The sequence below is a fragment of the Cavia porcellus genome, unplaced genomic scaffold (genome assembly GCF_034190915.1).
Source record: "Cavia porcellus strain 051 isolate PalLab524CR breed Dunkin Hartley unplaced genomic scaffold, mCavPor4.1 scaffold_22, whole genome shotgun sequence".
Lineage (NCBI taxonomy): Eukaryota > Metazoa > Chordata > Mammalia > Rodentia > Caviidae > Cavia > Cavia porcellus.
This window is the reverse complement of record NW_026947505.1, coordinates 43,298,905-43,326,041: the sequence shown is the minus strand read 5'-3', so window position 1 is coordinate 43,326,041 and position 27,137 is coordinate 43,298,905. Positions and strand designations below refer to the sequence as shown.

Sequence of the window (27,137 nt, the reverse complement as noted above, 5' to 3'; positions counted from 1 at the left end):
AATCAAGTTAATAGGAAATCAAAGTGGGTTACTATAATATAACCTACTATTTTTTATTTTTCCCTTAATTAAAAAGATAAAAATAAAAAAATAAATAATAAAAAAAGGTTGAGATAAAAAAGGGCATATCAACAAAACAGCTGAGATCAAAACATAACCATTTAAGCAAAATAGTGTTTCACCACAAGATATATCGACATAAAAGTAGTTACCATAGTGTCTCTTTCCTTGAAATCTTTGGGTATAACTTCGTCCACTGTAGCATCAAACATATCAAGACAATGTAAAACCATTCAAGAGAATGACAGTATTACAGGGTATTTAGAATCAACTAACAGAAAATGAACAATGATTTCTGTATAATCTCCTTGTCTATAAAAGTTTGTTTATATTATCACATATAATAAAATCCAGTAAGATACAACATGTTAAGACCGGTAGAGACAGAAGAACAAAAGCTTGATGAGACTTCAAAACAAGATGATATTAAATTAGCACCAGCTATTATGATGTCTTGTTTTCTCCAAAATAGCTGTTCCTACCATCCAACCTTCTCTACCTCATTTCTGTTGAGCTCTTTTTCTGTCATTAGTTGTCAGTTTGTCTTCTTCATTTTGCTTTCTGCTCCATTCATTGTGGCCTCTCTGCCACTGTTTCTGGAATTTTGGTATTTTTCATTTTTTAGAATGTCCTGCAGTATTCTCTGCAGAGTTGAATTGGTGGTTGCAAATTCCCCTAGTTCCTCTTTATCCTGGAAGCACCTTGTTTTTCCATCAATTTCTAGGGACAGTTGTGCAGGATATCTCAATCTTGGCTGGAGATTATTATCTTTCAAAGCTTGAATTATTTCCCCCCAGGCTATTCATGATTTGATGGTTTGTGCCAAGAAGTCTGCTGTAATTCTGATAGATGTTCCCTTGTAAGTGATTTGTTTCTTGTCTCTGACAGCTTTTAGTATTCTGTTCTTATATTGGATTTCTGGAATTTTGATTATTATATGCCTGGGTGTAGCTTTGTTTGGGTTGTAGTTGGCTGGGGTCCTGTATGCCTCATACCTCTGAGTATCTTTACCTTTTGCTAAATTAGGAAAATTTTCCTGGATTATTTTTGTGACTAGTCTTTGTAGTTCATTTGTTTGTGTCCCTACTTCTTTTACATTCTTAATTCTTAAGTTATAGATCCTCTTATCTTCAAGCCTTTCTATTATTGCTGTTTGTTTCCTTGTTATTTTTAAGAAGTTTTTCATTTCATGCTCCCACATTACAAATCTGTTCTCCAGTTCAAATAACCTATCCTTAGTTTCTTTCAAGCTGTTATGCCAGCTTTCAATAGAGTTTTTAGTTTCCTGGTAATCTCTTTGAACCTGCTTCACGTATTCTATGTTTTCTCTATTTTCTCCATCAAACAATTCTCCCCTTTTTTTTCTGTTCTTCCATTCCACCATCTGTTTTTTCTTGGGCGATGCTTAGCATTTCTCTAACTGTTCTACTTATATCTTGCTTTACTTCTTTAAATACTTCAGTTTTGAACTCATCTATGAGGCTCTGGAGATATCGCTTTATGTCTGTTGGTGCCGTGTCTGATATTACATGTTTTCTGTTCTCATTCTCCTTTGCATTTACCTTTCCTGGATCAGTGTTCTCAGGATTGGGGGCCAAGGACCCTTTCTTGTTGCTCCCTCTTCCCATACTTTTTGTTCCATACAAGCATATATAGGAGGCCCAGTTTCTTTCTTTGTTGGTTACAATTTGTTTGAATTGTACCGGCTAGGTGTTCCCGCCCACTGCAGTGTACTAGGGAGACACATACCTGGGCAGCCTCTGCTGGGCCTGCTCCTCCAGGTCAACCTACTGAAGACTGCACTGGTAGGGTGCACCACCAGGGGTGGGACCTGGTTTGGGCTAGCCTACTGGGTCTTAGTCCACAGCATCACCCAGGCCAAGTGCTCCCCACCAATCCCGCTTTGGAGGGGAATATGTAACTGAAGTCACTGCAGTGTCCTGTTCCGGCTAGTCTGCCCAGTCCCAGAATGTCCTCTGTTGGCGCCTCCTTATCTATGGAGGGGTCCCCGTTTCTCTCACTCACCATGGCAGGTTGATGCAGGGCTCCCCGCCAGTCCCTCTCAACTCCATTCACTGATTTCCGCTCTCAGAGGTTTTACATCTCTGTCACTGCTGTGTCGATTCAGATGCAGCAGTGGTGGCAGGAAATTCAAATCACGATTTACAGAGGCGCGGGTTCCAGCTTCCGTGCTGAGATTTTATCCGTTCCAGTAATAGCACCGGGATTACATTTCCAGTTGGTTTCTCTCAGCTTAATTCGTTCCTGGGTTGGCAGGGTATATCTCCCCTTGTTTAGGACTCCTCATACTGCACCATTCCTGGATTCTAAGCTGGCTAACTGAGAGAGCCTCCATAGCTGCTGTTATCTATCCACCATGTTCTCCCAGAAGTCCGAATGGTTTTATCTCAGTTGTAATTTTGTAAAGTCTGGAAAAAAATTTGTAAAGTCATTGCTTGAGAGAGCAGTTGATTTCTACAGGATGATTACTTCTACTTTGGCAGTCTCAGTTTTGAGGAGGTTCTGCTGGAACACAAGGTAATGACCAGAGAACTGAGTGCTCACTGATAGTTGAATGTCTCTGTTAATCTCTTAACTTTATATCTTTACTCTTGAAAGGAGATGAAGTAAGTTATATGAATTCAAGGATAATCAACACTGTAGTGCCAATTTTTAAACAGACATTCCCTAAATGATTAATACACTTATATGCAGACTTGTACAAGCACCCTACTCAACATTTTAAAGCAATAAGGGAAACAGATACAAATTCTGCTTTTAGATCTTGGGATGTAGCTCAGTGGCACAGTGTCTGCCTGGTAAGCACAAGACCCTGAGTTCAACTCCCAGTACCCAAAAACAAAACAAAAAAATTACAGTTTTTTAAATTCTGCTTTTAGTTACCTGTGGAGCATCTGCAAGCCCAAATGAAAAGTCTTTCTTGTTATTGTTTTGTTTTGCTTTCTTTTTGTTTTAATAACAAAAGCAGTTTTCAAGTCCTTGAGTGCCTCAGAAGAAAACAAATCATTCTTTTATTGAATAAAAGGTTAGTGGCCTACATCTGTCCCTAGAATGGTCTTTGTCTTAGTATTTTGCTTCTTTCTCAGGATGCAGTATCCTCACTTGTCTAATCTCTATTCAGCCTTCCTCATCTAACACAAGTCTATTTTCCCCATGGCTGCCCTAGCATGCTCTATTCTAAGCAGATCTGTTTGTATTTCATGCAACTGTATGCCATCTGGTGTTTTTGGCTGTCTTCTTACAAGCTTCTTGGTGTCAGGGGTCTTATTTTATTCTTCCCCTGTGGCCTTTAAATCCTAGAATAGTAAAGAATCCTCACTCTAAAAAATAATCCTCACTCTAAAAAAGCTTTGGTTAATAAAAATTATTTACTTCACCATATACTATTCATGAGGATTCCTAAGGAAGATTTAAATTTCAGCTGTCCCAGCTGAAACCCATGCAAAGGATATTATCCTGAGCTAAGAACAGCATTAGCCTGGGTAGCATGTGTGCAGAGAGAGAGGCTAGGAATGAGGGAGGGGCCTTACAGCAGCATCCACAAAGGCTGGAAGGCATGCCTGTGTGATGTCCATATGCGGTTCCTCCAAAATCAGCTCCTACTTTGCAGCTGGCCCTTTGAGGTCTCTTTTTGGAAGCACTGTCCACTCTGGCTTAGTGAACACCACCTATCATGGAATGGGGAATAAGACCTCACTGGATAGTGGCTTCTGAGTTTAATGTTAATAAAAGAATTACAACTCATTATCATTGTCATGGCTGTGAGGAAAGAGGTAGTTGTGAAGGAATGGAAAAAGAATTCCCTCTTTTTGACCATAAACTTAGAATTTTCCCCCTGCACTTCCAAAGGGAAATTTAAGACTATTTCACACAGATACCTTTGCAACATCCTCATTGCTGAGTGAGTTAAGGAATTATACTGTTTTAAAATTAATATACATTCATGATACACAATTACATTCATCTTAGGAAATTAATAAATATACATATTGTGTCTTGATCAGTTTTACTTTCCCTTCTCCTCCTACTCTCCACCCCCATCATTTCCTAGATTCCCTTTCTATCTCCACAGAGTCTGCCTTTCTGTTTCCTGCCATCTCTCTTTGATTTTGCATTTTGTTTATATTTTGGGTCTACTATTCATGAAACCATGTAACATTTAATCTTCATGGACTTACTTCATTTAGCATTATGGTCTCAAGGTGTATCCATTTCTCTTACAGATGACTCAAGTTACCCTTATGGCTGAGTACTATATGTACCACAGTCTCTCTTATCTATTCATCCTTGAATGGGCACATAGACCATTTCCATAATTTAGCTATTGTGACTTTTGCTGTTATAAAGATGGATATGCATGTAATATGACTTTAACTCTTTCAGGAAAGTACCCAGAATAGCTCTAGCTAGGTCAAATGAAATCTCCAGTTTTAGTTTTTTTAAGGATCTCCATACTGATTTCCACAGTGGTTGTCCTAGTTTAAGGTCCCAGAGAAAAGTTCCTTCCCCCCCCCCAACCTGGCCAGCATTTGTTGTCTGCTGAGTCTTTGAGAGTTGAAGGTGATAGTGCTTATGTCCCTGGACTATAAAGTCTCTCTATGCATATCACGTTACTCAACAAAGGACACAGTTACTCAGGTGACTCAAAGACTAGTGTGACTGCATTTAATGGATAATGTAAAACTAGCTGGGTACTAAAAAAATAGAAGCTACCATCAGTCATATCAATATTATCAAATATTATATTGCACTGTATTTATAATATTTCAGTCCTGCCTAATAATTACTTTATTGCAATATTGTGGATTAAACCTGGGTTTTCACACTGAGCTGCATACCCATCCCTTTTTTTAACCTTTTATTTCTGACACAGAGTCCTGTTAAGTCACTAAATTGCCTTGGCTAGGCTCCACCTTGCCATCCTCCTGCTTCAGCTTCCCTGAGTGTGGAGGTAACAGACCGTTGGGTACCACACCTGGCTCGAGGATTACATTTTCATAACATCTCGGAAGCCCTCCATCCTTCACAAGTAGCCTAATTTACCTTCTAGATATCATTAACCCTTGCGTGGCATGCAATCACGTGCGAGTAGCACATGATGATTTCACAAGATGTGCGCCCGCCTCCCTCCTGCTGTCAGTGTGGTAAACAAACATCCTCATCCTGGGAGTGGCAAGGAAAGGCGGCCCCGCGGCTCCTCACTTTCCCCTCCTGCCCTAGAACGCCATGCTGCATTAAGACTAGACTGCTCAGCTCAGCCTCGCCAACCCGCTTCTGCCTCTCCTCCTCAGGTGGCCCCGGGCGCCGCCATGACGACCGCCATCTTGGAGCGCCTCAGCACGCTGTCGGTGAGCGGCCCGCAGCTGCGCCGCCTGCCCAAGATCCTGGAGGGCGGCCTTCCGCAGATGCCCCGCACCGTCCCCGAGACCGACGTGCCACAGCTCTTCCGCGAGCCCTACATCCGCGCCGGCTACCGCCCCACTGGCCACGAGTGGCGCTACTACTTCCTGAGCCTCTTTCAGAAGCACAACGAGGTGGTGAATGTGTGGACGCACCTGCTGGCGGCGCTCGCCGTGCTGCTGCGCTTCTGGGCCTTCGCCGAGGCCGAGGCCTTGGCCTGGACCGCGCCGCGCGCCCTGCCGCTGCTGCTCTTCGTGCTGTCCTCCCTCACCTACCTCACGTGCAGCCTGCTGGCGCACCTGCTGCAGTCCAAGTCCGAGCTGTCGCACTACACCTTCTACTTCCTGGACTACGTGGGCGTCAGCGTCTACCAGTACGGCAGCGCGCTTGCGCACTTCTTCTACAGCTCCGACCAGGCCTGGTACGAGCGCTTCTGGCTCTTCTTCCTGCCCGCGGCCGCCTTCTGCGGCTGGCTGTCCTGTGCTGGCTGCTGCTACGCCAAGTACCGTTACCGCAGGCCCTACCCGGTGATGAGGAAGCTCTGCCAGGTGGTCCCGGCGGGGCTGGCCTTCGTGCTGGACATCAGCCCGGTGGCGCACAGAGTGGCGCTCTGCCACCTGGCCGGCTGCCAGGAGCAGGCGGCCTGGTACCACACCCTCCAGATCCTCTTCTTCCTGGTCAGCGCCTACTTCTTCTCCTGCCCGGTGCCTGAGAAGTACTTCCCTGGGTCCTGTGACATAGTGGGGCACGGGCATCAAATCTTCCACGCCTTTCTGTCAGTCTGCACGCTGTCACAGCTGGAGGCCATCCTCCTGGACTACCAGGGGCGCCATGAGCTCTTCTTGCAGCGCCATGGTCCCATGTCTGTCTACGCAGCCTGCCTGTCCTTCTTCTTCTTGGCTGCCTGCAGTGCTGCCACTGCAGCGCTCCTGAGGCATAAAGTCAAGGCCAGACTGATCAAGAAAGATTCCTGAGGCTGCAGGTGGGGGCAAGGTACAGAGGTGGCCCCTTGTGATTCGGGGAGTACTTGATGCAGCAACGGAAGTTGACTTTTCATTTTTAAGTGTTGATTTTTAAATTAACGTGCGTTTCCAAGGATACACTGTGGCTGCAGCATTTCAAAGCCAAAGGATTCAAGAATTTTGTTATTAATAAAAGGAAAATTCCTTTTTTCTATGGGTCATGGACTCACAGGGAAAGGATTTTGGGTAAGACTTGTGAGACACAGAACTAGAAAGAACCTTCCATCTTTGTGTCTGAAAATTTAGCAGAATTCTCACTAAGGATTCCAGAGGCAAGTCCTAGAACTGAATGTATAATAGAATTGGTCTGGAAAGTAAGTAGGTGGCTGGTCCTCATCCTACGGTAATGGCCATTGTACCGTGTTGGTCTTTGGCAGTTGAACGTGTTGACCTCGGGACCCTGTCTTATTTGGAGTTAAGATTACCTAGGGTGGAAGTCACAATATTCAAGATGATATAGTGAAACCCATAATGAATTACACACAATGAATTATTTGGTTCATCTGATTTCTAGTCCCTACTATAACACCCTTTTCTCAGGACAACTGTCTGCCTGACTGTTTAGTCTGAAATAGTGTTTACTCCCATCCCTGTTTTGCATGATAATATAAAGGACTATGAAGCAGTCTTATTTACTCCAGGAAATTCTTGGAGCCAGGTAATCATTCAGGAAGCTTATTCTGACATAACACCAATGTAAATGGTACTAGAAAGTACGTGCCAAGAGCCACCAGGAGGCCAACCACCAAGTATAGACACCCTTCCTTGATCTGTGTCATGGACCCTTTTTGTTTTATACTGTAGTAGGCAGAATTGGTTGGGAGCTATTAAATAGGGCTGCCTTACTGACCCTAGATCTGGGTGTTGCTCCAGGGATCTGCAGATTTGATCAGCATGTTTAAAATGACTTTGTTAGGGTGAACTGGTTCTAAGGATCCTCTGGAGGATCTGATTATTTCAAGAGGGATTTAAGGTCCAGTCTTTATGTAGATTCTGCCCCCTGTAGGATCGACATAACTACCCTAATCCAGGGTTTTCAGGCAGACAGTTGTGGCTGTTTAGAGTCGAACCCTTAAAATAGTCAACTCCTGGGACAAGCAAACATGCATGCGCCATGTGGTTGGTCCCTGGAAGCCTCCTTTTGAGTAAGAATGAATGAAGCACGCACCTTGTAGCCAAAACATCATTGGGAACATTGCTCCCCAGCAGCTTCTGTGGGACAAGGGGTACTGCAGTTAAAGTGTTCCAGCCACATACCCCTAAGAACTGCCTTCTGCGCTAATCCAGTGAAGATGGCTGCGCAGAGGAGGGGCTGTGGAGCCCTCTCTTCACAGACTACACTTCCCAGCAGTGTGACATCCCTGTTTACTAAGAAATGGAAGTGGCTTGTTTTAACTTCAGTTTAATGAGCCTTTATTATTAGGTTTTTTGTTTTCAAGCCTTTATGTTTTTTTTCTTTGAGAGAATTGTGAGTTTTGTGCCTTATAAATGCAAATGTATGAACACTTTAATATATGCGTATGTGGAATTTTCTGTTTAGGATTATTGAGACAAGAAAAAACTTCACTGTTGTCTAGCCAATGACTAAAGGAAACCTCAGAAAGTTATAATTACTTATCATTCAAGATTTGCAGTCTGTATTTGGCAAAAAAAAAAAATTCACCTGAAGATTTCCTATAATCTTTAAATCAAGAAAGCATGTGTCCTGTGTTACACTGTTTTGCTACATGAATTTCTTGTTAATTCTGAAATATCTGAACTTTTTATGCTACCTAAAGTGTCTTACACGAGCTTCTGTTGTCTATGCCAAATTCACAGCAAATAAAGTTAACAGAACTAAACTGGAGTGAACTGATTAAGCATATGTGCTGCTGAAGGGAGCATGTACTGAACAAAATTATGGGGAAAATGTGCAAACATTTCGAGAATCAGTGTAAAGTGGGGGTCTGATAAGAGTTCATAGTTTTCATTGCAATGGACTCAAAGACTTAAAAATTAGTGGAAGTGAGATCAAAACAAGGGAGGAATGTGTGAATGAAGCCCTTGAATATAATTGGTAGTACTGATGGGCAGAAGTTGTTAGATCATATCAGGCTTTTTTGTTTAAGGCAGTGTGTTTTGTAGTCACTTGTAGTCCAGACTGGCCTTGAACTTATGATCCTCCTGCCTCAGCTTCCCCAGTGCTGGGATTATAGGCATATGCCACCATGTCCAACTGTCATCTGCATAGTTTTTAGAAGAGACAACAGGAGTTAGATACTGACCCTCAAATGGATCCACAAATCCTTGCCAGTCTGCACACTGCCAGTGGTGGTCCAGGCACCATGAAAACACAAAGAAGCACTAAACTTTGAGATATTGCCATACATTTTTTATTCTGACTTACCCAAATAATGACTCTCAAGTGATTGGAATTTAAAAGAAAGGAAAGAAGAAAGCAAAGAAGAAAGTTGCTTAATAGATAATTGAGAAGCATTGAAGTGGGTAAAAATGTTCCCAAAATACCAGTATCTCATTAGAAATGTAGAAACAGCAAGTGTAGCTGGTAAATTATTCAGAATTTTTGGGGGGAGGAGGGAGAGTACTTCTTTTAAAACATTTTTATTAAAATAAGTATCAGTAAGAACACCCTAGTTAAAAAAGAAATAATTAAGAATTTTGTAAAGGAGATAGTTATCTTGTTCTATCATAGTCACTCCAGCCGTTGACATCTACTAGAAATTCTGACTTTCTCACAATGTCTGTCTCTTAAGGCTTTTAATCTATTAAATGTGAATGCCTTTAATTAAAATGTCAGTCATTTATATCTTTGGGTGAATAAAAATTCTGATGATTTGTATGAGGCAGGGACACATGTCTATTTCCTTCCTTCCTAGTTCTTCCTGAACTGTATTTGCTGATGAGTTAACTTACAGCTCTTAAGATATTACAGTTTAATTTACAATTTTGGCAGAAAGTATCTCAGGAACGATATTGCAGGAGTCACACTTGAAGCTTGAAATAGTAGGAGTTCAGGGACATTAAATGAAGGTAATTTATCCCTGGCTTTGTTGTCTGCTTGTGCATAAATCATATCAATAATTGAAAACATCAGGTTCTTTGGTTACTGCTTGTTGTTTCAAATAAGTCCTCCAGATGGCGCTCATGTATTGCTCAGGGCATAGCTATTGTCTGTGCAGCCTCCCCCCACCCAGTTTCTGCCTACTAATTATATTGCTCCTGTGTTTTGCTTGATTGCTTGGCACAGAAAATGTGGAAATATTTCCTGTCTTTATAAATCTATTTACATGAATAACTATTAAAAATTTTTTTGCATATAGGTTGTAGTGTTGAGTTTAGAAGAAACAACTATCTTCTTTGAGAAGACTTGACAAGGACCACTTTGCTAAAGCCTATCTTAAAGAAAGGTTTATCTAGACAAATGTAAGTGTAAAAAAAAAGAATAAAAGCTTCCTTAAAAGTCTGTATACCCAACCTCCCAAAAAACACACACATCCTAATCTCTACTTGTGAGTAGAATCAACTGCCCCTTAAAAAGCTCTTCTCAAAATTTCTCTGAGAATTTCAGTCTAGTTGAATAAATGTGTCTAGTGGTACAAACAATAGCATTAAAGATTTCAATATTTTTAATTGATGAACTACATTTTTAAAGTCTAAGAATAGTGAATTATACTATATTTCTATTGTAACAAGTACTATAAAACATGTTGTGAGGGGCCAGGAATTTAGCTTAGTGGCCAGAGTGTCTGCTTGGCAAGTCTGAGGTTTGAGTTTGATCCCTGGTACTAAAAAAAAAAAAGGTGTTATGGAATGTAGCATCTATCAACCAAATGATTTGTAGTCTTCACTAGTAGATTTATTTAACTATTAGATTTAAATAGCATGCAAAAGGTGATTCTCTGGGTTACTTCTGTTTTAGTCTGTAATGCTATCAAATGGTAATAAAATAGCATTTCTATGGGCAAAGTCTCCAGTAGAACTACAAATGTTCCTGTTGGCTAAACCTTCCACCCTTCAGTTACTGAGTCAGCAAGAATTTATTAAGCATCTCTTGGTGGCAAGTGCCATGTTCTGTAGAGACTATAGTTAGGAAAAATAAACATAGGACCTGCAAGCAGTCTGGTAAATGAGGACCAGCATCCTCCCCTCATCCTCATGACAGGTTTCTGCTTTCTAGATCTTGATCCCAATCAGGCTGAGGTTCAGGGGGCCTAAGGAGGCTGAGACCTTCTTTGGGACAGAAACTTTTCAAAAGGATTGAAGTCGCTATGCCCTTACTCTAGAGACTAGAAATCTCTCCCCACCAGCCAAGAAGTCACCTCACCCTCCTGTTACTTTTACTCCCTCACTACCCTCTTTCACAACCCTCGTTATTTTAATTTGAGCCTGAGCACTTTTTTTTTTAAACAATTTATTTGTTTGTTTGATTTGTTTTGTTTTGTTTTTTGGTGCCAGCGATTGAACTCAAGACTCAGGCTCTCACACTTACCAGGCAGGCACCTGAGCAACTGAGCTAAATCCCCAGCCGAGCCTGAGGATTCTTTACACTTCTAGATACAGAGGTGTGTAAAGCCCTAAACCTCCACTAGCAATATACACTTCTCAGATACATAAAGTCTCATCCTTCAGGGAAGAGTATGTAAGGTTTCAACCAGAGTAGTTTCCTGATTTGACAAATTAAAAACAGCATGTTGCATTCTAGCTGTCTTTTTTAAAACAAAATTAAAACACTATTCATCATGAAAGTTTATGTAAAGAAAAGTCATTACATTTACACATTAACTTGGGGAGCATATCTAAGGTAAGGGGCTTTCTTATACCACACGTTTCTCATAGGAAGAATTCACTGTATGTTAAGACACGGGAGAATCTCGACCAAATCAGAGCATAAAGAGTAACATCTCTGATTTTAGCGTCTGTCATGCTTTCCCAAACATTTCCACATCCATTTAAACTTCTGAATAGCTATATGAAGCAAGAAGGTCAAAAAGTCTTTATTGATGTAGAAAACAAAGAAGAGTGACTGGTTTGAAGTTGCACCATTAGTCATGATGTTTAAACTTATTTTCCTTTCGTTAATTCAGAGTCAAGCAAATCAGGAGCATCAGCACCAAATATTTGTAGAGTTCATCACAAATTTATGTACTACGTATACCTTAACTTAACCTTAATGTAATTTCTAATCCTAAATACCTGATCAGTAACCAAAGTTGTACTTCTTCTTTTTGAGTTAAATGACTTTAATCCATGCAACTTCCTTGGATATCAAATAAAAGCATTCCTTGCCCCACAGAGGCTTCCCAGAAACCCAAAAGTCCATTGTCTAGTGGTCCATGGCCTATTGTTCATTGTCCATTGTTAGTCTACATTACAAAATCAAATCCTCTTCAACAGTCACAGTTTTTTGAACACACCTTTGAATCTCTGCATGAGAAATTCATTTTGCCTTGATGATCTTCTCTAATCCCAAATCCCCTCTCGAAATCTTTCAGTGGGATTCCCAGTTCCTCAATTGCTGTCCCACAAATTTAAATAAGATAGCGATTTGAATGTGGCATTTTAAACATTTTTCTCTGCTTTATAAAAGAGTTGCTAGACTTAGTAGGTTGCTAGAAATTTTTAAGTTGTTGATTATTTCTCATTTTTTAAATTTATTTTTTATTACGCTATTAGGGATTGAACCCAGAGCCTCACATAGTAGACGAGCATTCAATTACTGAACTACATTCCCAGCTATTTCTCATTTTAAAGTAACACATGCTTGTTAAAGAAAATGTGGAAATGTAAGAAGAAAAGATAGTCCTACCACGGGAGTAAAATCCCTTTTAGGGGAAAAAAGGCTTTTGTCAAAATATTGGCAATCACAGAAGGTAAATTAGCAGTATCAGGTAAAACTTTCTGAAAACCCTGAAATCGGGAACTAAAAAATTTAGGTAACCTAATAATCTCATTTATAAGGTACAAAATCAGTCTTTGGTTCAGTTTATAAGCATACTAAGTTACATTACACTCCCTCCTGATTACATTATGTAGGTAATTTGATGCTGCTATAGCTGAGGTACCAGCTCATAAAACAAAACCAACAATACATTATCTCTCATGTTAGAAGAACTGTATGAAATGCCTTTTCTGAATCAGACCCTTAAGAGATACTGCTGAAAAGACCTTCACTGAAGGCAAGACCCAGCCTGTTGAACTAGTGAATATTTGAATTAAGTGTCATTCCACAAATAAAAAGCACTACTAGGTGACAGCCTCTGTTCCAGGCACCTGGGAAACAGCAATGAATAAAAGACAAAACTTTTTGCCTGTTTAGTTACTTTTCTCATTGCTGAGACAAAATAAATGACACAGAATTAAAGGAGAAAGATTTATTTTGGCTTAGTGTTTGTAGAGATTTTAGTCTGTAGTTGGCTAGCTGCAAGGCAGAGGGGTACAGACAGAGGCGCATCGCAGAGAAGCAGTCCATGGCAGGCAGCAAGGACCCAAGCAGTGAAACAGAGAAGCATTAAGCAATAAGCAGCAACAGCAACTTTATTTCTATCCCTTATAGTCTACCCATGTTACCTACCCTTAGGGCAAACAGGACTCACACCCAGGATGGGGCATCCTTCATCCTAGCACCGAATTGTGAATCAATCCCAGGATCACATCCTTGATCATGCCCACTTGATCCAACCATCTCCAAAAAGCCCCACCTATAACTGCATGTGGCTTTGGGGAATCATCTAGACATAAGCCATAACACTGCCATATGGCAAAAGAGTGAACCAAATAAATATATTTTATAGTATGTTAGATAGTGGTGTTGCCAAGGAGAGAGAATAAGACAGAGGAATAGGCTGGAGGGTTGGGGTAAGTATACAGTTTTAAATAGAATCAGTGAGGGCCACAAAAAGAGAACACTAGTTAATGTTTCTCCCCCAGGCAGAAAGAAGCAGAGCAAGGGCAAGACACGCCAGGAATAGCAATGAGGTCAGCGTGACCAAGGAAGGTAAGTGGAACAGGAGTCAGGATGAAGGGATGAAGGCCTTGTAAGGACTGTGGCTTTTAGTGACTTCAAGAAGGGGCATGCCGGGAAGTTGTTGTGGTATTGGGGATTGCATATGATAAAAAATTCTGTGTAACTGTTTATTTATGTGGGTTAATTACCAATTGCACATTTAGACTCTATTTTCTGGATTCTCCATGAATTCAAGTTATCATTACTTTATTGTAATTGTGGATCTGGCTCAAAAATGAGTTCTTGTGGACACAGGATACAGTATTCTTCTCAGCGTATTTTTAAAGTGCCTGAGAAACAGGTTTCCACTTCCTAGGGAAGCTCTGAATATTTCCGCACTGTTGATACTAATTTGTGCTCTGGGAAGAAATGAGATAACACATCCAAGGCAGAGTCTATAAATTAGGAATAACAAGAGTTTATATTATCTAGCACACATTACTTACCAAGGACTAAGCTGAGCCATTTTCTTAGATTCTTTCATGTGACTCTTATATCCTTTGTGTAGGTAATACTGTGTAGATATTACTGTTACAAATGAGGAAAGTGATGCATAGATGAGGTACATTTGCCCCAAGACTACTGGTTGTTAAATAATGGAATCTCACAGAAACTTAGGATTTTGAACCCAAAGTCCATATTTGTAACCACCAAAATTAAGGAACCATAGTTTATTTCCCCAACATCACTGTGTGATTCAGAAAAGGTTTAAAAGTTAGAGGAAAAGGTGATGGAGATCTTTTAGGATAAATGAAGTAAGCTTAAAGGTAGTTTGCATTTTGTTTCTAGACACACTGACCAAGTAAAAACCCTTTTCCTGCTACTGTTGAAATAGCACAAGTGATGAGGTTCTTCAATTTATTTTTGCTAGAATTCAACCTAGACCTGCTCATATTACAAACATTTTAACAGAGTGTACCCATGAAAACCATTTAACCTGCTTTAACAACCATTGTACTCAAATTATTTCCCATAATTCTTGGACATGTATGTATAAAAAGACTGTAGTGGGGGCTGGGGATTTAGCTCAGCGGCATAAGCTCCTGCCTTGCAAGCAGGCAGTCGTGAGTTCGATCCCTGGTACCGATAAAAAGGAAAAAGACCAAAAAAAAAAGAAAGAAAAAGAGTAGATACAGATAATTCGGTGAGAAAGGGGATTATCAAAGTAATTCCCAGTTGTTTCAAAGATGCTATTTTTCTACCCTTGTCTAGAATACAAAACCATTCAATTTGATGACCACGTCATTTTCACACTTCTCTTTCTTTCTATAATGGAGATGTTTCATGAGTAGGATGCCAAGATAAAAGATTTCTCCTGTGCTAAACAAAGAATGTCTTTTATAGCTCATGTCATTCCATGAGTGTAAGAAATACTCAGTTGGGAACCACTTATTAGCTAATGATTCTTTAGTCTCTTTTCATCTTTGGATTTCTCATTAGTAAAATAATGGGCTGGATTTTATCAATGGTTCTCTAAACTTTTTACTGTGGTCACAATAAATACCCACAATGTAAATGTGTGTGTATGCTTGCATCACAAATTTTTTTTCACTGAATTATTCTTACTTACATAGCATGGGATGCATCTTGAGAATTTATTCCATTCCTTCCTTTAAAAATCTGGTCAGTCATGATCTATTAACATTAAGAAGCATTAATGAGGATCCATTGGCAATTTTTAAAAAGGCATCATTCATTTATTATTACTTGGTCAGACATTTTATAATACTCTAATGAGTATCAATGGGGTGCCATAGATGGGAGCTAGAAAAATGTTATGAAAAGAGTAAAGACTCTATCCTTAAGAGGCTTACATCCTGTGTGGTGTGTTTGATAAGCTTCAAAGAAGGAAGGAAATTCCAACTGAATCAGCTAAAGCCACTGAATGGGTTTAATTTAGGAACAAAAAACCATCAGAAATGTAGGTTTTCCCAAATCCTAGGCAACCAGTCACAGTAAGATAAAGTAGTCTAAACCCCAAGTTGTGTGATTTTTGTGTCAATTAATTTCCTGTGAATCCAAATCTACTCCAGAATCAGCTTGACAATTACTGGATATCTCTCTTTCTCTTTCCCATTCTTTTCAAAGATTAAAGTAGTTGACTAGGCCCTCTTTTAAGATAAGAAATTCCAGAAACCAGAAGCTGGAGGAAGTACATGGCCATCTTATCCTCATATTCACACACTCTCCATACAGCATTTGCAAACCTGTAGGCGTTTAGCAAATGTCCCCCTTCACCCCCAAAAATCATACCTTACTTTTTTTACCCAGCAGATGGAAGAACCACCCCTAAATCACTACAGAATAACCCAGGACACAAAGATACCACCATCTGATTTCTCCTGAGAATTTAGATACGGAAAGGCAAGAATGTAACAGGACTGAAAAATTCTGGGCAGAGTGAAGAAAGAAATGTTTCTTTTCAGTGACTGCTCATGGCCTGTCCCAGCAAGATGTTTTCCAATTGGATTCTCTGGGAAATATCTCTTTGCAAGCTTAGATGCTGGTAGCATGATCTTTCCAATTTTCTTTCATTTGCCAAGCTTTGAAACACCGGCTAAAATTATGCAATATCTCTGTTTTTTCTTACTTCAAGCTTTATGCAATGGTCTTCCAACCATAGTACTTCCTACTTTAGCAGTTAGGGATGGTTATCACAGACTAATCGAGCCCACCACCTCCCAAATAAGTGGATGGTGAAGGCTTAAATAAGAGACGAATGGTATGATTTGAGGGCTACAGAAGGATCAAAACCGTTTAGCAAAATTCAACATTCTCTGGGGGTTAAGACAAAGAACTTCTGTGGGTGGCCCATATTTATTTGGTTTTCAGACAAAGGAAAGGATTAAAGTGGATAGTGTGGGAGAACCGGCAAAGCTCCCTGTGAGGCAGCAAAAGTTACTCTGGCCAGGGGAGAACTGGAACCCAAGCTTCCTCCATGAACCTGCAGAAGTTGTGCTGGATGGGGAGAACCAGGAAGCCACACACACACACATACAAACATACCATAAATCAGCCACAGACCAGGAGAGAAGAGCTGTTTCCCCCACCCCCAAGCAACTGGTAGATTCAGTGGGACACAGGCTGAGATAATAGCAACTGAAGTAAAGAAACAAGTTAATGCTTGTATTGGTTGATTGACTTTGTAGGCCTAAAGCCAGTAGTCCTAACAAATATTTAGAGGATAATGAGAGGCATTATGGTAGCCATTGTTAATTTCCTATTATCTTGTTTTGAAGTCCTGTATCATTTTCATTGTTTTGTTTTGATTTCATTTCATTTTGTTTTGTTTGATTTTATTATGTCTGATGGTATGGGCAGCTATTTTGAAGATAACAGAATATATTATGGTAGCCATTGTTGACTTTCTATTTTCTTGTTTTGAAGTCCTGTATTACTTTCATTGTTTTGCTTTAATTAGCTTTATCCTGTTGTACTTTAGTTTTTATTCTCTTTAAAATTAAAGACAAAATTTCCCTTAAAAATTAAAAAAAAAATAAAGTGGATAGCATGGGAACTGAGCAGGACCTTACCAATCAGTTCAGAGTTCTCTTTTTTTTTTTTTTTTTTTTTGGTACCAGGGATCGAACTCACGACCTCGCGCTTGCCAGGCAGGCGCTTATGCCGCTGAGCTAAATCCCCAGCCCTAGAGTTCTCTAAGTAATAAATAATGTAGTTAGGAGAACTGTCTTATATCCAAGTGGACATTCACCACAGGAGTAAGACACTTGCAGCTACAGTCTCTATTTAGTTAACTGAAGTTGGAGGTAGGCATCAGCGGGGCCTCTTTTTTGAGGCATCATGGCATCACAGACCACTACAGGCCTCATCCAGGACCAGTGATTCATAGAGATTTACTTACTATGAATCTGATGCTCATTTTCAGACAAGGGGCTTAGATCTGGGACAGACCTACAAGTAAACATAGAAAGCCAATTGATTAACTTTAAATCCCACCCAGACCACTTTTTAATGGTCTTCATCAGATGGTCATTCCTATCTTCTTCTGTTCCACAATGTGGGAAATGGTTGGTACAGATGGAAGTACAATATATGCTTAATAGCTCTGTTTGGAGAAATAATATATAAACTCTCAATAATACCAAACCTTCTCAGGATCCAGGTTGTTCTGTTATCGTTTCTTTAACAGACATAACTATAATAGTCTATTTTCTGTTGTCATGGAAGAATGCCTGAGACTAAGTGATTTATCAAGACTAGAGGTTTATTCTGAGTCTTAATTCTGGAGGCCAGAAAGTCCAACACCATGCTGATGACATCTTCTTGGCTGCTGGTAAGGGCTACATGCTACTTCCGTGCACTCAAAAAAATCAAAGAGCAAGTGGAAGACAGCAAACACAAGGGGAAGCCTTGCTCTGCAATAACTACTTTGGGATAACTAATTTTCTCCTATGAGAGCAAGAAGTCACTCATAAGAGAAAGACATTAATTCATTCATGAGGGTAGTAATGATCCAATCATTTCTTAAAAGTCCCACCTTCCACCACCACAATAGCAATTAAATTTCAATACGAGTTTGACAGAGAATAAATCAGATTCAAACCAGAGTAGCAACATTGGTGGCTTGTCCCAGGGGATGGCATTTTTATAAGGACATAGACCAACAGTTTCCTGCACTCATGCACTTCTGATGTACAAAGTAGATAAAAGATATTCTATTAACCATTTAACTAGCATTCTTTTCTGGGAAGAAGTCAGTTGAGGGATAAGCCCCACAACTCCTTCCCCACCCAACCATGCAGTTCAGGCAGGAAGGTCCTTCCACATGTATCCTCATGACATGGGATTTTCTTTTAGTAAAACATTTAGAAAAAACCCCAGGGAATTGGTGAGCAATGTCAAATTACTGAAAACTGAAATTACCCATCCATTGCATTATCCCTTATCCACAGTATAGGATGGGAGCCAGCTATTGGGAGAACTGTTTTCACCAATTCCCTGGGGTTTTTTCTAAATGTTTTACAGTCCTGCTTTACCATCAGAAAATGAAAAGAAAAAAAAAATTTAAGACAAGAACACGAAACAGAAGTAGTAAGAGAAAAAAAAGAGTCATCAGAAGAGTAACTTTTGGGCAGGATAAGATAAAATGTCACCAATAGTTGCTTTAGTTGTCACTTAGAGCATCCATATCCTGGGCTTCCTGAGCCTTACATGAATTAGTGAAACCCAACAAGAAGATCAGCTCTGACAAACAGCAGTATAAATAAAGCTGCTGTCTGTATTACTAGTAACTATCCATGTCCCTGAAGTATGCCTTTTACGTGAGGTTTATCACCTATCATGTCCCAAAAACTGGCTGGTCAGAAATACGTTTTTTTTTTTTTAATTCACTTTGACAAATCTCTGGACACCTGGATTTTGGGTTTTGTTTGCTCTTTGTTTTTATTTTCAAACTCTCCCGTGCTGCTAGTAATCTATGTTTCTTTCCCTGATAATGTTTCAGGAATAGGCTTACATTTTTTTTTAAGGAAGAAAGAATCCATACAAGCTCTCTACAAAGCAGCAAGACAAAAATGTCCACGGTGCTGACAGTATTTCTTTTTCCTCATTTAAGTCTTTCCCTCTGAAGGATCTGCATTCTGATCAAGTCATAGATGATGCAGGTATAAGCCAGAAGTTATGATGAACACTCTCCAGCTCTTAGGCCAACAAATACCACAGACCTGTGCACTGAGACCTGAAGAAGGTTGCAAGGACGGCTTGAAACCATAGCGAGGCAGGGACTGTGGGTACAGTAAAGAAAGGGTGGGGGAGAAGGATATACCACCCGCATAAATTAAGATGATTTCGCCAGTTCACTGACCATTCCTGAGCAACTCTTGGCCCACAAAAGCAAGGGTCGGGGCCATTAACACTTTGACCTTGACCAATCATTTACCTTTCAGTCGAACCTGGACAGCAACCTTTTCCCAGAGCTAGGAGAAAGGAGTGCCTGACCCGGAACGAGAGGACTAGGGCGGCGCAGGGGAAGGAGCAGCCGCCTTCTAACCACTTGCTCCAGCTCGCGACCTCCTTGAATGAGCTAACGCCAAACTGCACCACTCTGTCTTCCTCTCCGCAGTCCACCACGCCTGCCGCGTCTTCCCAGCTCCTGGAGAGGCCACGCCGAGGCGAGGGGGCGGAGCCATCGTCACATTTTTTTTCCCCCCCAAACCCGCCCCCTTTTTCCGTGGCCGCCTTGAGAAGGCGGAGGCTCGCAAACAGCGCACGCGCAGACGGATTCCCCTCGCGTCGCAGGCCCCGCCCCTCTGGCGGAAGCTCTGGATTCGGCGCTGTCGTGGTCGCCGAGCCCCGCCCGACGCTGTGTGTTGCCGGGGCAACCCGAAAGGACTCAGCCAAACCAAACGCAAGTGGCGACGGCTATACGGGCAGCAACGATGTCTAACCCTGTGCACGGTCTGCCTTTTCTCCCGGGCACGTCCTTTAGGGACTCTACGGTGAGGATTTAGGTGCCCACCCCAAACTGTCCTCATCTGGCGGCCCGAAAAACCCGCTACTTAGTGCATCTCTATTCTCTGCCCTCTCTCTTCAAACTTGTCGTCGGCTCCGACTTCCTCCATACCGAGGTTCGCCAGTACTCTCCGGCACAGGCTCCCTCACCTACCTCTGCCCTCCGCCCCATTCCTCCAGCGTTTGCGCAGCCTTCGAGTTCCAGAGCGCTCTTCGCGCAGTAGGAATTGCTCAGCTCCTCCGGCTCGCACCCCTTCTCCCAGTTGTCCCTGTGCGCCCTCCCGTCCCCTGCCCTCGGGCTCTGCTTAACCCTGAGCTCTTTGTCTGACCTCAAACCCCGTCTCAGCTCATCCTCCTTAACCCCCAGCCTCCGCCCATTGACACACTCGGCTCCCTCTGCCTTCACTTCCATCGCGTCCGCTTTCCCCAGAACCAGCGTTCTCGCCCTGCCCTCTTCCTCCTCAGAATCCTGGACCAAGTAATCTTTCCACTTCCACTTCCAGCTCCGCTTTTAGTCTGTGTCTCTATCATTTCCACTCATTCGCTTCCTTCTGCCAGGTATTTTTCCACAGTATCCACCCTTGTTGTTTAAACTTCCATTTAACCTAACCTTTTTCTCTCTCAGGCTTCTTCTTCTTCTTCTTCTTCTTCTTCTTCTTCTTCTTCTTCTTCTTCTTCTTCTTCTTCTTCTTCTTCTTCTCTTCCTCACCTTTTCTTTTTTTCTTCTTTTTCTCCTCCTCCTCCTCCTCCTTCTTCTTATCAAATCCTGCTCTCTGCCTTCTACCCCTACTTCTGAACCCCATTCCCCATTTTGTTTTCTCTTCAACACTTACCGGTCTTCCCTGTAAGCCATCCTTCCCTTCTCTGTAAAGGATAGGTATCCTATTTGGGTTTCCTCAACTGTAGTGGATTAGTTGCTGTTAGCCCTATACTTTTCGCTCTGGCATTTTCTATAAAATACTTATATTTTGCTCTTTCTACCAACATTAAGAGAAATGCAACAACAGCAGATTGAGTTCTTTTTCCTCTTGACGTAGTTTAGCTCTTAAATTTAGTATTTGTTTTAATTCTAATAGTGTTGCTAAAATATATGTTCTGGAAAATAATTATGGAGATTTAGAAGACTAATTATCACAGATTAGCCAATAGTAATTATGTAGTTTAATGGTTTGAACTCAAGTTCTTCACAATCATAAATTAAAATATTAATATACTTATATGATTCAGGATAATCTAAATTTAAATTGAAAGTGCGGTGAAGGAATTTGGAATCCACATCTGTTATTATTATTGCTTTGAGAAAAATTCATAGATTTTAAATTTCGGTGGACTTCAGTTTTATGTAATTTAGAAAATGTAAGCATTTTCCTGCCATCCACTGAGTCAGCCTAAGTGTTTGGTGTCAGTGAGTGGGGTTACTCACAAGGCAGGATTCAGTTGATTCAGGGGATTATAAACGTGGATGGAAAACAGGCTGTACATGCCACACCATAAGCAAGCTGAGCTGTGCATTGGGCAAATTTCATGTTGTAAAAATACTGCCCAGAGTGTCCACCTTTTTAACTTAATTCAAATTTGACATGCGCAGTCACTGACTTCAGCAGAGACAGAATAGATGTATGTAACTAAAATATTCTAAGGTTGAATCATCATGTTAAGCAAAATGTGGAGGCTTGAGGATGCCTTGCCTGGATTGAGCCATTGTGCTCTGTGACTCATAGCCAAGTGGAACTGGAGACATTTATCCAAAATAATAAAAGTAAACTGCCGCCATTGGTGTTGCTCCTGATTTTTTGATCCTGGGGATTAAGTTCAGGGCCTTGCACAGGCCACGTGTGCATTCTACCACCAAGCTGCATTCTCAGCAGTTACTGATACTCAGCGGTTACTGTTTCTGTCGGTAGAGGCAGAGAAAGAGAAATTTTAAGCTATGCAAGTTACCCAGTGGAGAAGTCAATCAGCCCATTTTGTTCTATGTCTTGTGTGTTATGCACCTAGAACAGTTGTTGTAAACTGATTTGTGACCTTGAATGTGTATAACATTTTTTTAAAAGTCCACAAATAATAAGTTTTGGCAAAAGAAGCTTTTCTGTTGTATCTTTTGTGTTAGTACAGGTCTCAAAAGATAATAGGCTGGGCAGTAAAAGAATTAGGATGTGGGCTGGTAAGACTTTTTCTTCGTAAAAATATATTTCATGATAATATATATATGTGTAACTATAATTACTACATAAAATTTAAAAGTGACCTCACATTTATACAGAACAAAACAAGAGAAGCCACCAAGTTAATTTTCTAATTTGTTTTTCTACTCTTTTTTAATCTTTTATTTTTTTAATTAGTAATAAAAAATGTTCATTACAAAAAACATCATTTAGAAATGTATGATACATATAGAGGACATTCACCAAATCCATTCTCTTTTCACACAAATGCTTGCAAGCTTATAATTGTAGTATATATATAATTTTACCTGTTGTCTTTTTGGTGTTTTTGCATCATAAGTACTTTTCCCAAGATTGCTAAATGATTTTTAAAACTATTATTTTAACATCTAGATAATATTCCATGGAGGTTTTCAAAAGTCTTTTGGTTTTTTTCAAAGTTATTCTTTTGTAAATAACATGGTTAGTGCTAGCTTTAGGCAAACAGTTCTATCACATGATTTTGGATAATTTCCTTGAAATTTAAATGATTGATGGAGAATTATTAAGTTCAAAATTTAAATATATGCTATTCAGTTGCTTTACAAAGAGTTGTATGAATGTATGCGTCACTCAAGAAAGTGGTTAAAAAATAAAATTCACAGAACCAGATCTTTTGCATTCCTTCATTTGTGATCTTCAGAGAAGATGAAAAATTGGAGGACTATTGAAAAATTAACAGTGTAAATTAGATAGTATTTTATGTAAGATGAGCTGGTAGTTAACTTGGGTTTTACAGAATATAGCTTTAAATTTTAAGCTCCGATGGCCATTCCTACCTTCCTCGTTCTTGTTCAGTGTCTTAGTTTAAGATACAGAACATTTTAATGTCAGGAAAATTTTTGAAATTTTGTGATGTCCATAAGCAAAGGTTTAAGTTATAATATTTTTAAAAGTTAATTGCTATACTTACAAATACTTAGTGTTATTAATAACATACTTCTTTTCTTCTTCTTCAGAAAATAGCCTTTCACAGAAGCCAGACGCTGGGCTACAGAAATGGCTATGCAGTTGTACGACGCCCAACAGTTGCGATTGGTGGGGACCGGCTTCAGGTTAACCAGCTGTCCCAGGCTGAGCTGGATGAGTTGGCCAGGAACGCACCCTTTCTAACTTATGGCCAACCGAAGCAGGCTCCACCTGCAGAGTTTATTCCTGCATATGTGGCTTTTGACAAGAAGGTATCATCTGGGATTTTAGGGAACCTCTCAAATTCAAATGTCTTTGAGCCAACTGCTTACAGAAAAGCTAACACTAAAACCACAGGGCTCTCAAGTGCTCTGAAGAGAAAATTGTTCAAATGCCTCAGCCCTTAGTCACAGACAGCTGAATTCAGTCTTGAAAGAAGCTTTCTTTAGTCAGGAAACTGATTGCAGAAAATAATTCCCTGCAGACTTCACTGGAATATTTTCCAAATACGGTTAAAGAAGAGTTATATGGATTCTAAATTCTTAAGTTCGTATTGCCCTGTGTTGACCTGCTCTTTGCTTTCCATTTTTTAAGAATACTGTATTCTATAATGATAAGTCCTTTATCTCTGCGAAATGCAAAATAGCATCATGAAAACAGTGATTCCATCTATTGTCATTTTTTTCTAGGCTAGCTCAGTAAGTTTTCAGAGAACGTTTCACATTTGGTATTACATAACCAGAAGGTGGTATTATAGTTTTGGTTGTTTCTTAGTTATCTTTATGCTTTTGCAGTGTGGGTTGCTTTTATTTCCATCTGTTGGTATTTCCTCATTACCCTTGTTTTTCAATAAAAAGGAGTAAACCTACCACTAACCATACATCAGAATCATTGGTGAGACTTTTAGGAAATCAGATGTCATGACAGCCTCCATGGAGATATATGTGGATATATATATGTATGTATACTGGATCTGTGAACTACTCATCAGTTTTTATAAGTTAGCTTTCTTACTTTACAAACTGTTTCGTTCCTCCATTCCACGCTTTCCTTTTTCCTTCCTGCTTTCTTCCCCTCCTCTCTCCCTCCTTTTCTATTTCCTTCCTTCGTGGACTGGGATTAAACACAGGCTGTTTACATTGAGCTACATCCTAGTCCTTTAAAAAGAAAAAAAAATTTTTTTGAGACTAGAGTCTCTATCCGGGCAGGGCTCAAACTTTTGATCCTCCTGGATCAGCCTCCCAGAGTACTAGGTGCTAGGATTAGGATTGCAGGCATCGGGCCACCACACTGGGCTTTTTTTTTTTTTTTTTTTTTTAAGACACGGTCTCACTTTATAGTTCAACCTGGTCTGGAATTGTGTATAATCCCACATGGCAATCTTCCTGCTTCAGCCCCCTAAGAGCTGGGATTACAGGTATGTACCACCATGCCCAACTCCTTTTTTTTTTTAATTAAAAAAAATGTTTTTTATAAATATGTGTCACATTTTCAGCCAGCCAGCCACCTTTTATTGAGTGTCTAATCTAAGCTAGAGTTTGGAGAAAAACTACTATTACATTAATAATCACTTTGTTTAAAATTGCTTTCATTCTGTCAGCCAGAATCCATGTCATCTGCTCTTTCCCATTTCAGCTTACTTAATTATAGGAACATGTTCAGTCACCCATTCATAGACAGAACTTAAACATCCACTACAATATAAATATTATAATTGGTTGTGTGGCTTCTTTCTCATATTTATAGCTCAATCGGCACTGCAAAATCAGTAACAGAAGGGAGAATGGTGAAAATACAAGGGGTGTGGGCTAGAGGATTAATGATTTATCAAGTTATAAATTCTAGTGTACTTAATTTTTATTTAAAAGAATAGCAAATAGCTAATAAAGTGAAAGGTGATAAAGTGATACATGGCATAAGAATTAGTGAAATTCAAAAGAAAAATTATACCTGAATAGGAAATACTTTTTCTGTCATTTTATATTGTCATTAATTTATACTAACAATATTCGTAATTCATTTATCAAAGATAGTACATGTTACTGAGCCTGGTTTGATATGCATGCCTTAACTCCAGTACTTGGAGGGCTGAGGCAGGAGGATTATGAGTTTGCAGCCAACCTGGGCTGCAGAGCACATTCAAAGTTTGCCTGGACTACATAGCAAGACCCTTCCTCTGAAAAAACAAAAGAAAAAAGAATATGTTAATTTTTATTTTACAATGAATTTGTTTGGATGTTTATAATTTCTATATAAATTATACTCAGCAGCAGAAATCTGTGGTTTTGAAATTGCAGTAAGGCCATTATAGTTTTTCTGAATTGAATTAGTTCAGCTTTTGTAAGGAGTATCCGAAAGTGTACTTAATAGCCAACATACTTATCCATAATTTTGAATATTCTTGAGGCTATTTCTCCTGAACTATAGAATATAACCACTTTTTCTTTGGTGATGAGACCAGAACATCTGCTCTATGTGCCCTGATCTTTTCTCCTTGCTCTCACATAATTTTCTCTGTCATCACCTATGATAGTCTGTTTCCCAGGTAACTTTCCATTTTGGGTTCCCAATGTCATTCTTCAACTTTCATTCTTTTCTTTTTTTTAAACCATCCTGGCAACGTCTTCTCCAGTTTGGATCATAACTGTGGCATCCCAAACTCCCTTTCTACCTTTAAGCAAGAGTTTATTATTCATCTGACTGTCAGATTATTAGTCTGACCCACTTCACCCTTAAACCCAAAACTACTGTTCCTAGATGGCCGGGGCTGTCGTTTGTACAGCTCCTGGAGGTTTGCTTTGCTGGGTTCTCTCTGGCCTGTTGGCGGCATCTGGCATTGATGACTCTGCCCTCCTGTGAGCCTCGCTCTCAAGACTTTCTGCTCTCCTGATGTTCTTCCTCCTCTCTACCTGCTTGCTTTCTCTCAGGCTTTCCTTCTCTCATTTCTATGTTGACAGCATTTTTAAGGTTGTTCTCATGCTTTATGTTATTTTCTTGCAAGATCTAGCTGGCCTTTGTGGTTTCAATTACTGTATCTTCTCAATTTAGACAACTGACAATATTAGTTTCAACTCTGTCTCCAGGAGACTCCAGGCCTCTGGCACCCTGCCCGTGGGACACCTTCACCTGGATGAGCTGTTAGCCCCTAAACTTCTGTGTGTCTGATGCCCTCTGTCACCTTCCCCTCCAACCTGCCCACAGGCTACCCAAGCCAGAAACACGAGCCGTCTTTCTTCCTCCGCGTCAAGTATGTCCCATTTTCATCTTTTTTGTCATTTCTTAGTTCAAATGAACCATCTGTCCATTTAACTGTGGTATCACACTCATACTTAGTCTGCATGTTCCTAACAGATTTACTGCTTGACTTATTTCCCAAACCGCAGCTCTAATGATATCATTTCTGGGGAAAATGCCATCAGAGTGTGATAACCAATACAGTAAACATCATCGCTATCTACTGAGTGCTTCTGAATGTCATCTTTGATTCTTCTTTCCCTTCACAACTCACATCCCATCTCTTAACCGACTGTTGCTTCTACCTCTAAAACATGTAACTAATCTGTGCACTTATGTCTATTTCCACTATTAATATACACTCATTCTTTATAAAGCAGGCAGGCTTACCTTTTAAAATTGGATTATGTCAGCACTGCCTTCAAACACTTCCGTTATTTCCTTGTCATGCATGGAACAAAGTTCAACTCTGCAGAGCCCCAGCTAGAACTGACCCTCCCTGGTGTTTCCCCACACTCATCTCAGGCCCCCCTTTTCCTCATTTATGGTGTTTGTTTCAACTTCATTGGGTTTCTTTTCCTCAGTTCCTTGAAATTGTGAGCACCTCACCCTTCAGGGCTTCTACAGGGGCTCTTTCTCTAAGCTGGATTTGCTTCCCTCTGCCCATCATGGCTGACTCCATCATTTCATCTGTCCGTGGGTCTTCTATAAGGCTTTTCCTAGCCCTTGTAGTAAGCAACTCCCTTTCTTTCTTTCTTTCTTTCTTTCTTTCTGTCTGTCTGTCTGTCTGTCTTTCTGTCTTTCTTTCTTTCT

At 40.2% G+C, this 27,137-nt stretch overlaps 2 protein-coding genes and 1 long non-coding RNA gene across 6 annotated transcripts in view; 2 read left to right on the top strand and 1 right to left on the bottom strand.

Moving 5' to 3' along the window:
* Paqr8 (progestin and adipoQ receptor family member 8) overlaps nt 1–8,344 on the top strand; it is a 48,853-nt gene extending 40,509 nt beyond the window's left edge. For all 4 annotated transcript variants that reach the window (XM_005005950.3, XM_063233113.1, XM_005005951.3 and 1 more), the window contains one exon: nt 5,373–8,344. In XM_005005950.3, the coding sequence (XP_005006007.1) occupies nt 5,391–6,455 (1,065 nt within the window). In that variant the 5' untranslated portion in view covers nt 5,373–5,390 and the 3' untranslated portion in view covers nt 6,456–8,344. The remainder of the gene's footprint in view (nt 1–5,372) is intronic.
* Nucleotides 613–19,831, bottom strand: LOC134472114 (uncharacterized). The gene is made up of 2 exons (XR_010041977.1): nt 19,406–19,831; nt 613–2,583 (listed from the first exon to the last, which is right to left on the bottom strand). It is a non-coding gene; the product is annotated as an uncharacterized LOC134472114 (long non-coding RNA).
* Nucleotides 19,756–27,137, top strand: part of Efhc1 (EF-hand domain containing 1) — a 53,481-nt gene continuing 46,099 nt past the window's right edge. Inside the window, exons 1-2 of the mRNA XM_063233111.1 lie at nt 19,756–19,964; nt 23,141–23,362. Coding sequence (XP_063089181.1) covers nt 19,905–19,964; nt 23,141–23,362 — 282 coding nt within the window. The 5' untranslated portion in view covers nt 19,756–19,904. The remainder of the gene's footprint in view (nt 19,965–23,140; nt 23,363–27,137) is intronic.